The following is a 14,163-nucleotide window of genomic DNA, read 5'->3' as shown; positions in this document are numbered from 1 at the left end:
AGAGACAAACAACCATTCGCACTCACACATACACTTTTGGGCAATTTGGAGTGCTCAATTGGCCTACCATGCCGTTTTTTGGAATGTGAGAAGAAACTGGAGGACCCGGAGGAAACCCACGCAGGCACGGGTAAAACATGCAAACTTCACAAAGGAAGGCAGGAGCCGGAATCACGCCCAGCATATCTGAATTGTGAGTTTACGTGCTAACCAGTGCTCCACCGTGCTGCCCTGTCAGTGATATATACATTGTATATAACATTAAACAACAAATCTGCCATTAAAAAAAATATATGACATTATTGGTCTCATTAGTCTCGCAGGTGAGCTTGAGCCTATCACAGCTTACTTTGAAGCAGGCAATTGCAGGGCATAAGATGTTTGTGAACAAACCATATCGACACCGGATCAAATAAATATTTTTCCATCATCAGTCAGACAAAATAAGTCTCACCTCAGGTGCAACGTGGCCATGTTCCAACTGGATAATGGTTAAATCTATAAGCAGCTCTGCCAGTACAAAAATTGCATCCAGGACAACTAAACACACCACCAGAATCTGTTGATGAATTAAAATATAAAGTAAGTAAAATAATCAGTAATATTTAAAACATATTTCTCATTCATGAATTTCTCATTCATAAATAAAGCCATTTTATAGGGTGCTCATATATCCTAAATAATACACTGTACAGCACAGAAATAAAGGAGGGCTTTTTTTGTCTGTTTTACAAGTTTAGCGTAAATCGAGTTGAATACCTACCTTTTATGAGGAAAACGAGATTACATCACCAGCATTCTATTTAAGGTTTTTATTATCAAATAGATAGTTGCCCAAGTATTTGTTCACAAAGTATTTGTTAAACAGCCCCAGACAGCGGGTGCAAGAGTGTCTTGACGTATTATTAATTCAAGAAAGCCCTCACCCCACCATAATAACTAGTGGCATCTTGATAAGCGACATCTCAAACCACCTGATGTATTATTATTATTATTATCATTATTATTATTATTGTTATCTTCTACATCTGTGGAAAAAACAATCGTAACAAAAAACAACAGCAGAAACTCACACAAGAATTATAAATGAAAAAAGACTCAAAGATTTATAACAAGAAATGCTGAAACAACAATGGGATGTTTGTAATGAAACAGATGTAAAGAGAGCACGTTTTCTGAAAACATAAACACTGATAAACACTGCCCTCCCCTCCATGAGCCATCAACTAATCATGGTGGAGGGGTTTGCGTGTCCTAATGATCATAGGAGCCAAGTTGTTTGAGGATTTATGCACCTGGCAGGGTCACCCATGACAAAAGGGTCCTTGGTGAGGGGCCAGACAAAGCACGGTTCAAATATCCCTTATGATAATCAAGAAAAACTGACTCCGTTTTCCCTTGCCCGGGCGCAGGTCACCCGGGCCCTCCTCTGGAGCCAGACTGGACCCAGGGCTCAAAGGTGGCCAGGCCTTCACCAATGGGGGCTGGCCCGGCACAGCCTGAAAAGGCGTGGGTCTCCCTTCCCATGGGCTTACCACCTATGGGAGGGGCCAAAGGGTCAGATGCTGAGTGAACTGGGCAGCGGCCAAAGGTTGGGACCTTGGCAGTCAGATCCCTGACTACAGAAGCTGGATCAAGGGAAGTGGAATGTCATCTCTCAGGCAGGAGGGGAGCCAGAGCTGGTGTGTGAGGCAGAAAAGTTCAGACTAGACAGACACTTTGCCAGGCCCGCAAAAGTATTTTATAGCTGCTTGCATCTCGAGTTAGGGCCCAAGCAGTAACCACTGTCATTTCCCTGTTTTTGTAGGATTTTTTTTTTCTAATCTTTCTCTGCAAATGATCGCATTTTGACATGTTAAACATGTACAAAAACTCACCAAATGTTGCACACTCATTGGGCTGAGTGAAAAAATTTATATGTTAACGTTGTCATAAACAATGAAAACAATATGGCTTTGTAGAACTACTTAGAGTGGAAAAATAAAACCAATTCCCAATCCATATGACCGAGAACTATGAAAATTGGCAGGCACGTGTAGCACCCCGAGACATACAAAAAAAGTCCATGCCATCCATTGCTCTAAAAAGGACCGAAAAAGAGTTTTGAATTTTTGAATGTTCAATTTTGGCCCATTTTTGCACATTACAGTGGTCATAGTTTTGTACTCTTGTACTAGAGGAATATTCCCAAATGTGTAAAATATGGAAAATATAGGAATATAAGGTTAGGTTACCACAGTTTTTATTGATACGGGGCATCATCATAGTTTGCGCTACAGTAATAGCCACGGTCTTTGCTGAAAAGTCATAAAATTCTACATAGAGCATGACCAACGTCGGGAGGTGGTTATGACAAATTTTCAGTTGGATTTGTTCAACAGGCTCGGTGCAGTACATTAAATTATTAAAAATTAGATCTCTTGCCACCACTAGGTGACACTATAGGTATTAGAGAAGATTATTATCTAGATGTCTTCAGGTAGTGACAATTTACATAGATGTGAAGCTTTTTATTTTTTGGATCATGTTCAGGGGAGTTAAGATGTTCCTATTGTCTGTTAAAGAAATTATAGAAACACAAAATTTGATGCCCCATATTACTATATTACACATTACTCATACTATACTTAGTAATTTAAAAAAATCCCAGTTGTTGTCTCAGGTCTTAAGATAGTACAACCCAACTTTAAAATCAGGGACCAAAAATAAACAAAGAAGCTAGCAGTGGGATGGTGACATTTGATGCACATGAACAGAGCGGGGAGCCAGTACAAGCCAAACACTTTTGCTTCTTCCAGTATCTAGAGATAAAGATGTCGAACTAGACATACCCTCTACAGCAGGGGTGTCCAAACTTTTTGCAAAGCGGGCCAGATTTGGTTAGAGGAAAATGTATAGGGGCCGACCATTCGCACCGACATTCCTCGAACCATTACCATTGTAAATGAACTTGTAAATATGTAACTACTCTATCCTTTGCTGTCTGCAGATAGTTGATATTGAAAATGAGAATCTGTTGTCAATTCCACTTCCAGAAAAGATAAGATTAAAATAATAATAAATTAAGAACAAATGAACAATTTTATGAAAGTTGAATGAATTTTTTTATTAGATGTATTAAGTTAGTTTTATTATTGTTATTGTTGTATTAATAAGAAGGGTGATATTGGTGTTTGTGACGGCAGTAAACGGGCCAGGTTGCATCATGTCAGATTTTTAATCCAAATTAAATCATTCTCCATTTTATCTATTTGATTTTAACTTCATACGCCACAAATGACTTCATAATCACAAAACAATAATCCATAGTATTTTTGTTATTTGCGATCACTGTGAGTATGCGGCGCGGACGCGTAGTAGTATGTAGAGTTAGTACGAAGTAGACAGCTCTCACCTAATCCATAGTCTTTTTGTTGTTTGCGATCACTGTGAGTGGGCGGCGCGGACGCGTAGTAATGTGTAGAGTTAGTACAAAGTAGACAGCTCTCACCAGTAGTCGGTGTTTTTTTTTTTTTTTTTTTTTTTTTTTTTTTTTTTTTTTGCCTTTCCCTGTGCAGCGTCACTTGCAGCGTCTCTGATTTTAGCGTCCCCTTAGTCCTTGGTGTGTGGACATTTGAATGAGGAAGTGTCTGTGTCACTGATTATCTTGCAAACGGACACTTGTGTGCGCTTGAACTAAGAAGGGACGGAGGAGACACGCTCGCAACCGATCATGAGCGCTGGCTCGTGAGCGCGTTCCCGTTAGGAGTAGTTTTATTTCTGGGGCTCGCTCTGGGGCGCGCAGGTCCCCGCGGCAGTGCCAGCGGGCCACTTATTATTGATTTTATAACACAATGCTTCGGGCCAGTTTAAGTTTGGCCTTTGGCCCGCGGGCCGGACGTTGGACGTGCCTGCTCTACAGGACTGAATGTAATGTTTTGGTACTGAGCACTTATTGCTGCAGTTACAGGCCAAAACAAGGAAAATATATGATGAGCCAAAAGAGATATTTACAGGAAGCAAAATATTCATGAAGCTCATGGCTGAACCTGAACCCGTTAAAAAAAATACAAATATACCATATTTAAATTAAAATACAAATCTATACATTAGGATACATGGATTTTTTTTTGTTTGTTTTAAAAGACTGCATTTGTAACAACGAATGGAAGCTTGCATTTCTATTTAAGCAAAACAGGAACTAAAGATCCTGAACAACCGCAAAATGGCGAAACAAAGAGCAATGCCACCAAGAAGGAAATTTCAGAAGAATGCAGCATTCCACTATAAAACATTTTTCACCTGAGCGCACAGAAAATGTGTGCAGCGGATTAAAAAAAATCTGAACAGAAGTTGTATTTACATTTTTTCATATTCTCATATAAAAATATTGAAACGGAGTGTTGCAACAAAAAGCTGTAACGTGAGTGAATGTTCAGGCCAAGTAATCACTGTCACTGCTACGAGCAGACAGTTGCTGTGTTTGGTCTCAGAACAGATTGAGGAAAGGAACCTCAATGCTGGGTAATGTCTCTGCACAACTGAAGAATATTACCGCAACGTACACATGAAGTGTCGATTGTCACATGGCATGCAATTCACATGAGTTCTAGCAACCCAACCTGCCATCATCACCAATGCATGAGATGCAAATTATGGCTGGCTCAATCAAACATACAAACAAACGCCACCTGTACTTGTTTACATTTTACAAAAGATGAGTTAAGGTGGTGGTATCTCAGCACGCAGCAAAGGCTTGAGAGGGTTTGGGAATGTAACGAATGTTTTATTGTAAGGTGATGAGAAAAACTGTGATCGTTGAAACTGTTTGTGAATATATGATGAATGTTTATGCAACTTTTAACAAACCTTGACATAAACCAAAATTTGCTATGTGCGCAAACACTCGCAAACATTCGCCCCACGGTATTTTGAGGTCAAAAACTGCTCAATTCCATATATTTTTAGCACCAATATTTTTTTTTTAAGGCAGCTCGTGAGCACTATCTTAAAGGCAAATATATACTACCGTTCAAAAGTTTGGGGTCGTGTTTACCATGACATAATTGACATAATTACACAATTACATAAGTACAAGAGTTTTCAAGGGGTTTGTAATCATTCATTAGCCGTCTAGCACAATTAGCAAACTCAATGGACCATTAGAACACTGTAGGGTTGTTTGTTATAAAGAGACTTTTGCACGCGTATGTAGATTTTGCATTAAAAAACACATTTTTGCAGCTAGAATTGTCAAATACCACATTAACAATGTATAGAGTGTATTCCTGATTAGTTTAATGTTATCCTTATTGAAAAATAGCAATTTTATTTTAAAAATAAGGCCATTTCTGACTGACCCCAAACTTTTGAACGGTAGTGTACATACTTGCAAAGCCGCCTTCCTCACGTGGGGAAACCCCTTTAAGTTGATTGATTGATTGATTGATAGATTGATTGATTGATTGATTGATTGATTGATTGATTGATTGATTGATTGATTGATTGATTGATTGATTGAACTATTTTCATCCCACAGCGGGAAAATTCACTTGTCACAGCAGTGCATGTGAGTGCAAGAATACTACGAGTGCAAGAATAAAACAAGTGCCAGAATTACAAAAAAGGGTAAATAACAGACAAGGACAAACACAAGTGCTGCTAGTAGAGACGAAACACATTCATTTTATCAGGTGGCATGCATGTTGTAAAGTCTGACAGCAGAGGGAATGAAGGACGTGCGGAACCGTTCCTTCCTACACCGAGGGTGCAAAAGTCTGCCGCTAAAGGAGCTGCTCAGGGACTGCACAATCTCATGGAGGGGGTGAGACGTGTTGTCCATGATGGATTTAAGCTTAATCAACGTCCTCCTCTCACCCACAACCTCAATGGAGTCCGGGGGACAGCCCAGGACAGAGCTCGCTCTTCTGACCATCTTATTCAGTCTCCTCCTGACCCGGTCAGTACTGCCCCCACCCCAGCAGACCACAACGTAGAGGATGGCTGAGGCCACCACAGAGTCATAGAAGGTCTGGAGAAGAGCCCTGCACACACCGAAGGACCTCAGTCTCCTCAGCAGGTGGAGGCGACTCTGGCCCTTCTTGTACAGGGCGTGGGTGTGATCAGTCCAGTCCAATTTGTTGTCAAGGCAAACACCCAGGAATTTGTAATTCTCCGCTACCTCAATGTCCGATCCCTGGATGTTCACCAGAGTGAAGATGGGTGCTGTCCTACCGAAGCTCACAATCAACTCCTTCGTCTTGCTGGTGTTCAGCTGAAGCTGGTTGAGCTCACACCAGCTGACAAAGTCCTTGATGACCTTCCTATATTCCAGATCGTTCCCCTCCGAGACATATCCAAGAATGGCCGTGTCGTCAGAGAACTTCTGGATGTGGCAGTGAGCGGTGTCGTGGGTAAAGTTTGAAGTGAACAGGGTGAAAAGGAAAGGAGAGAGCACCGTACCCTGGGGTACACGTGTGCTGCAGCGCACCACGTCGGACTCACAGCAATGTAACCTCACATACTGCAGCCGGTCGGTGAGGAAGTGGGGAGGAGGGGGTTGGTGAGCTGACAGGGGAGGCTGGAGTGTCGAAGGTGGCAGAATGAGGTGCGGAGCGAGGTGAAGGGACGGGGGGAGGCGGAATCAAATCTGTTGAAGAACAGATTGAGTTCATCCGCCCAGTCCTTGTCCCCATTAGCTGGTTTCCGATCAGACCCTTTACCATGGACTGAGATGGACTGCAGACCCCTCCAGTCGTTCCTGGCCTTGTTAAGACCCATCTGCTTCTCCAGCCTCCTCCCATCTGGGGCTTTCTGACCATCTCACCGTTTTGCTTTTGCCCGCATACAGACAATTGGTAAAGGCATCCAGGCCGGTTCGGAGGCAGGTTCGAGTGTGGCCTGAGGGTGCCTCCGATGCACTTCGTGACTGCTTCGACACCACGGACTGGGACTTGTTTAAGCAGGCAGCCACCTACAACGATTGGACGGACATAGAGTATACTGACTCTGTTACCTCTTACATCACGAAGTGCATCGATGATGTGACTTGCTCGAAATCCGTCGTCACTCGCGCGAACTGGAAGCCGTGGCTGACGGGGGCTGTCGTCAGACTGTTGAGGGCCAGGAACAAGGCTTTCAGAGAGGGGGATGAGGCTGGCTTGAGGACAGCGAGGGCAGACCTGTCCCGAGGCATCAAAGAAGCGAAGAAGGCGTTCTCGTACAAGGTCTCCACCCACTTCAAGGACAGCAAGGACGCACGTAGCCTTTGGCGGGGCATTCAGACCATCACGGACTACAAGCCCGCGCCGAGGAGCTGTGAGGGCGACGTCCGTCTGCTGAACGATCTGAACCGCTTCTTTGCTCACTCCGACGCCCAGAACAGCACTTGCCCGCTGAAGACCACTCCCCCCCCACACGAGCAGCCCCTGCGCCTCTCTGCCGACGGTGTGAGGAGGGCGCTTGCCGCTATTGACATCCGTAAGGCGGCGGGCCCTGACAACATCCCGGGTCGAGCGCTGAAGGACTGCGCTGGGGAGCTGTCGGGTGTCTTCACGGACATCTTTAACGTTTCCCTGCAGCAGGCCATCGTCCCCTCGTGTTTCAAGGCTGCCACCATCGTTCCTGTGCCGAAGAAACCTGCACCGTCCTGCTTCAATGACTACCCCCCTGTGGCACTGACGCCCATCATCATGAAGTGCTTTGAGCGGCTGGTCATGGAGCACATCAAGTCCGTTCTCCCCCCCCACCATTAACCCTTTCCAGTTTGCGTACCGTGCCAAGCGGTCCTCTGAGGATGCCATCTGCTCTGCCCTCCACTCGGCCCTCACCCACCTGGAGAGAAAGGACTCATATGTGAGGTTGCTGTTTGTGGACTTCAGCTCTGCCTTCAACACCATTGTGCCGCAGCGACTCATCTGCAAACTCGACGAGCTGGGCCTCAGTACCTCCCTCTGCAACTGGATACTGGACTTCCTCTGTCAGAGGCCTTAGGTGGTGCGTGTTGGCGACAAAATCGCCGCCAGCATCACGCTGAGCACGGGGGCCCCCCAGGGCTGCGTGCTCAGTCCATTGCTCTTCACCCTGCTGACGCATGACTGCACTGCGACCTACAGCGACAACCGCATAGTGAAGTTTGCTGACGACACGACTCTGGTGGGTCTCATCACGAAGGGCGACGAGACTCGGTACAGGTCGGAAGTTGACCTTCTGACCACGTGGTGCAGGGACAACAACCTCCTGCTGAACGTCAATAAGACCAAGGAAATCATTGTTGACTTCCGGAAGGGTCACAAAACACACCTGCCGCTGATCATCGACGGTGCTGTGGTGGAGAGGGTGAGCTGCACCAAGTTCCTGGGGGTGCACATCAGTGAGGACCTCTCCTGGTCCGCAAACACCTCGTCACTGGCAAAGAAAGCTCAGCGCCGCCTGTACTTCCTGCGGAAGCTCAGGCGTGCATGTGCTCCTCAGGCAGTCCTGTCTACATTCTACCATTGCACCATTGAGAGCGTCCTCACCAGTTGCATCGCTGTCTGGGGTGGTAACTGCACTGAACAGAACTTGAAGGCCCTGCAGCGCATAGTGAATACGGCTGGTAAGATTATTGGTGCTTCGCTCCCCTCCCTGAATGACATTTACACCTCCCATCTCGCCCGCAAGGCAACCTCAATTGCCAGAGATGTGAGTCACCCGGCTCACTCTTTGTTTGACCTTCTGCCCTCTGGGAAGAGGTACAGGAGCCTGCGCTCCCGCACCACCAGACTCGCCAACAGCTTCTTTCTCCAGGCTGTTAGGGCCCTGAACTCGCTACCCCCTTCTGCGTAGCGTGCGGCACTGTTGCGCTATTTTCGGGAATGTCTGCTGTACGCGCACTTGCTCCTTTTTTTCTGCTCCTCTTCTTTATTTATTTATTGTTGTGTTATTTATTCATTATTTATTCAGCACGCTTTTGTTATACTTGTTTACTTGTTTGTCTGTTGTGAGCCATGTCTTGTCACCGTGGGATAGGGGGGAACGAAATTTCGGTTTCTTTGTGTGTCTTTGGCATGTGGAGAAATTGACAATAAAGCTGACTTTGACTTTGTAGTTCAACTTCCCCTGCCTGATCTTCAGCCGGAGTTCCTTCTGGATTCTATGCAGCTCCACCACATCCCCCGAACCAAAGACCCTCTTCTTCCCATTAAGCAGAGCCTTTATCTCGGACGACACCCAGGGTTTGTTATTGGGAAAACACCGGACCAACTTGGAGGGCACAGTAGTCTCCACACAGAAATGTATGTGGTCCGTAATGCAGTGGGTCACGCTGTCAATGTCACTTCCATGGGGGCCACAGAGAGCTTCCCAGTCTGTACTCTCAAAGCAGTCTCTGAGCCTGACAGTGAATTCCTCAGACCACAATATCACAAACCTCCTCTCAGGTGGACGCCGTTTAACCACCGGGGTGTAGTCTGCAATCAGATGGACAAGGTTGTAATCCGAGCGACCAAGTGGGGGGAGGGGCGAAGAGGTGTATGCATCCTTGACATTAGCATACAACAGGTCCAAAGTTCTATCACTTTTGGTGGGGCAGTTAACATATTGCGTAAAGGCGGGGAGGGAGGAGGCCAGGGAAGCATGATTGAAGTCCCCGGAGATGAGGAGGAGAGATTGGGGGTGCTGGGTTTTGTCAAATGCGCACTTTTTATCAAAGTGGCACCGGCTTCCCAGTAACGGGTTCGACCAGCCGGGGTGAGGGGACTCGTCCGTAATCTAACCACTCGAGTTAAATTGATTCTACCAGAATCAATCTAATTTCTTTACGACACCAATCCCTCTCAAGTCACCCGAAGCGCGTGCCGAGTAACTCAATTCGAGGCAAGTCTTCGAAATGACCGCGCCGTAATGATGGCCCCCCTTCGGTTGTTTGATGCTTTTGTTACGTTACGGATATTTTTAGATGTCTTTGTTAAGACCTCAAGGATTCGTTAATTTACTAGAGCGCCCTCGCCGAGCTCAAGATAACTACTTCGAACCAGATCTGACAATTCCTGATGTTAAGGATTAAAGCTGTCTTCACTTTAAAAATAATTGAACGGATTTAAAGAATGACTATGATAGGGGAATAAAAACCTTTTAAAGTTGTAATTACTGCATATAAAACCATGCTCAAGATAGTTACTACGAAATAATCGATAACCGAATTAAGGCTTAAGAAGAGATTTAATGAATAAGCAAGCAAAAGAATTACTAGTCAAAAACACAAAGAAAACAAGACTCACCCACTCAGAACAAAAGAGGAGACTAAAGGTCTAAAAACCTATTTGGTTGAACAAGTCGAGTGATCAGCTCTCCTTTGTTCCAAAATCCGAATTCTGTTTAAAAAAGAGGAAAGGTCTGGCCGTGAGGAGCGTAGCCAAAAAAGTAAAATTGGCGACTTCCCCTTTCTGCCCGGAGCGGCTGTCTCCTCTGCCCTGCTCGAAGCTTAAAATTTGACCAAATCCAATTCGAAGACTCTGGAAATTCATCTTAGTAGATTTTGGTTCAATCGCAAAAAGAATGAAAAATCCATCTTCGTTCTTTTACTCCGGGCAGCGTCACGGCTATCGCCCTGACTAGGAAGAAGTGCCCCGCTCTGAATTTGGGCAACATATTTATAGGCTTCTGGCATTACCTCATTGGAATATGTAGGTGAAAGGTCAGAATCCCTGCACCACTGGTTGTCTTGGCAACCTTGCTTCAAGCAGCAACCACTGCGCCCGACAGCCATCGGCCACCGGATGCAGATGTTTCTTGTTTTGCTCGTTCTTTCGCTATTAGCCCTTGATGTCTCCTCTCAACTTAATACATTCAGGTATGGATGGAACACCAATGTTAAATACAGGTTGGACAAAACATTGCAACATTAATCACATATATCTTGTCTAATAAAGATCAATCTCAACCCATAATAGTACTTAACATAATAATGGGTTCCTCCAACTTAAACAGATATATTGATATTGCTCAAGCTGTTACATCTTAAAATCATGGCATAGCAAACTCATATTCCAAAATTGTGCGTTGCTACATGTTTGAACAGATCGTGTCTTCCCAATTGCTAACAATTTAATTGATCAGATTTGTTAATTTCCATCAGGTCACCCCTATGTCAAGCTTTAACACCATCTCCTGGTGAAGTTTTGGAAGTCCTACATGTTTTGGGATAGCCAATGTGCCTGGGCCAAATTCAATACCTAATTTTACACCATCTTGTACCACCATGCCACTTGACAGTTTGAAGCCTAGAAACGATAGTGTGAATCCGGTTCGTAGCGGTAGCAGCGACAGCCGAGGGAGGGATGTATACAGTTATAGCAATAACATGTGAAAACTCCCTCGGGAGATACGGTCGCACGCTAACCACCAACAGCTCCAAGTCACTGGAGCAGAGACGCTCCTTAATGCTGGCGTGTCCGGGATGGCACCATCTATCGTTCACAAACACAGCGAGTCCTCCACCTTTCTTCTTACCGCTCTCCATAGCACTCCTGTCAGCCCGCGCCACTTGAAAACAGTCCAGGAAGAGGTGTGAATCGGGCAAGAGATCGTTCAGCCAAGTCTCCATGAAGCACATGAGACTGCATTCGCAATATTCCCTCTGCGTCCTGGCTAGCGCCGTTAGCGCTTCCATTTTGCTTTGAAGAGATCTCACATTTCCCATGATGACCGACGGGAAGCACGGTTTATGCCGTCTCTTCCGCTGCCTGCACTTTACTCCAGCTCGGCATCCTCTTCTCCGCAGCCGTATCTCCTTGGGGATCTCCGGCCGCAACCTGCAGGGAAGGGATGTGTAGCGCCAGGCTAACAGCTGATCGCGGGTGTAGACAACGGAACCGAGTATGGATGGCTCACCCGACGCCGCACCAAAAAGTTCCAAAAACAGTAGGGAACAAACTATGAATGTTACAACGTGAACATCCATAGCCGCGCACTAGCCAAATTCAATGATGTGAGAAGGTGAAAAACAACAAAAAACTCACTATAACACAATCAAAACACTAAAAGAAGAGAAGAAAGGACAGAGCTGCTGTAACAGGCTGCCACTCGAGCGGTGCCATCAATAATTTTCGCCTTTGTCGACTCCTTCTGTGTGCGTGTAAGAGGAACATGGCTTCAAGCAGATCACCCATTGTATTGTGCCAATGTACTTACACTTGTGAAAATCTGTATCACACATTATGTGAAAGCTGTGCTACAGACAGTACTACACTCGTTTTAAATAAAAACACTAAGAACATACTGTTGTGTTTGTTGTTTTTCCAAACATGCTTACGCGGCAAAGCAAAAGAAAAGCCAAGTTCACTCACATTCTGCCATAAACTCGGGGTGCATTCACAGTAGGAAATTTCAAAATGTACACTGAACTCATTTGAACTAAAAAGCAATGAGCATGTCAGGAGATACATATTTTCACGGGAGTAACACACATTCATGCAGGCAGGCACGCAGGTGTTTTAGTCAGTCAGTCCACTGATATACGTACTATATGTGCAACACACACACACACACACACACAGATACACAAACACAGTTAAAAAAGAAAACTGTATGTTTTGTCTCATCTGTTCTACATCGGTTCTACACTGAATTACGCCCTGGGCGAGACTACTTCCAAGCAAGGTAAAAAAAAAAAAAAAAATCTAATTCCATTACACACTGATGTTTTTTAATAGAACGTCAGGAAGGGAAAAATACACAATTCTTGCTATTGCAATCACAACAGGAAACACTTTTTAAAGTGCACAAAGGCAATGGGGCAATTCTGAACATTACAGTTATGAGTGTGTATATACAATACATAAAATTGGCTGAAGACAGCAATAATTTAGAAAAATTAAGAGTGATGGCTTTGACCTTTTTCTGTCTTCTCATTTATTTGGCACGCGACAAGAGCAATTGTCAACAGGTTTCTCATCCCCCAACACTCACTCTGAGGTGAAGAGACTTAACCAATTTTACATAATCTGGGGGTGACGTTATAGCTTTGTATTACCCATTTGACACAATTCTGAAAATGTGCAGGAATTTTAGGCCTGTATTTTACATTATACATTACGTGTGTTTTGGGGAAGAAATTGAGGTGTGATGGACTTTAGCCCACTAATATTGTTGACAATACAGTGGATCCCCACTTTTGATCACCACTTATCCTCACAGGTTAATTGTCCCCCGTGCGCCCCCTTCCCTGGCATTTCCCCTTGTCACTCAGTCTCTGTGCACAACGTTTTAGCAAGCATGGGGACCCGGTCTGCAGCTGAAGTCGACGCTAAATTGCCAATTCCACACATAGTGATGAACACAGTGCTAAAACCGCTTTGCGGCGCATTTTTTTTTGGGGGGGCACAAGCCGCCCCCCACGTGACATAAAAAAAATGCTGCCCTGGGCAACACGTCCATGTTCCCCATGCCAAAACCCGCGACTGTTTACATAGACAAGGCATGTTCCATTATTAGCCATTCTGCAAGAAGTAGGTCCACAATGACAAATGTTCTTATAAACAGAATAATGTATTTGCTGTCAAATGCCACATTTGATATAACCTCATTTTGACACAGGTGTTTTAAGGGCCATATAAATAACTATAATAACTTGACTTGGCTTGAAACATTCACGTATATTTCAATGACAGCAAGTTTACATTAGCTTAATATAACTTTTATAGTTTTAGTCGCACAATGTTGATTGTATCCATCTATGTGTTTATGCTACAGTTGCATTGGCAAATAACCAATTATTTCTATCCACTTGAAAGAGGCCTTATTTTGATTTCTTACCCCTCTTTGTTTTGCATTGATTCCCTGACAATCTTAATTGCCACTTGAGTCCTGTTGTGGAAATCTAGCCTTATTGATATGTAACTACATTTCATTAAGCAGCATGCTATTTGTAATCATACCTGAAAGTGCGCAGAACTGTAGAGTCTTTTCAGGGAATCCCTGAAGGTTAAGATTTCAGGGTACTGCCCAGTGGCAGGACCCAGTTCATCACTCTCTGTGTGCAATTCGTCATCCTCCCACTGGCCAGGCTGCTCATCTCCCACTGTGGTGAAATATCTCAAATACTGAGCCATGACAATCTCTCAGAGGGACCACAGCTAGGCAGAAGAAACTGCAGGTAAAATGCATTATATATTGTACCTCCCAAAGGCTCTCATACTGTTTGGT

General features: G+C 44.6%; 1 protein-coding gene across 8 annotated transcripts in view; it reads right to left on the bottom strand.

Annotated features, from left to right (window-relative positions):
- hvcn1 (hydrogen voltage-gated channel 1) overlaps positions 1 to 14,163 on the bottom strand; it is a 53,620-nt gene that overhangs the window by 25,481 nt on the left and 13,976 nt on the right. For 4 of the 8 annotated variants that reach the window (XM_049740487.1, XM_049740492.1, XM_049740502.1 and 1 more), the window contains exons 1-2: positions 13,896 to 14,069; positions 455 to 559 (exon numbers count right to left, since the gene is read on the bottom strand). In XM_049740487.1, the coding sequence (XP_049596444.1) occupies positions 455 to 559; positions 13,896 to 14,069 (279 nt within the window). Of the gene's footprint in view, positions 1 to 454; positions 560 to 3,394; positions 11,772 to 13,895; positions 14,070 to 14,163 lie in introns of those variants that run through there. The other 4 variants (XR_007485781.2, XR_007485779.2, XR_011087449.1 and 1 more) reach the window with 2 other exon arrangements.

This window comes from Syngnathus scovelli, chromosome 1 (genome assembly GCF_024217435.2).
Source record: "Syngnathus scovelli strain Florida chromosome 1, RoL_Ssco_1.2, whole genome shotgun sequence".
NCBI lineage: Eukaryota > Metazoa > Chordata > Actinopteri > Syngnathiformes > Syngnathidae > Syngnathus > Syngnathus scovelli.
This window is presented reverse-complemented; position numbering and strand designations above follow the sequence as displayed.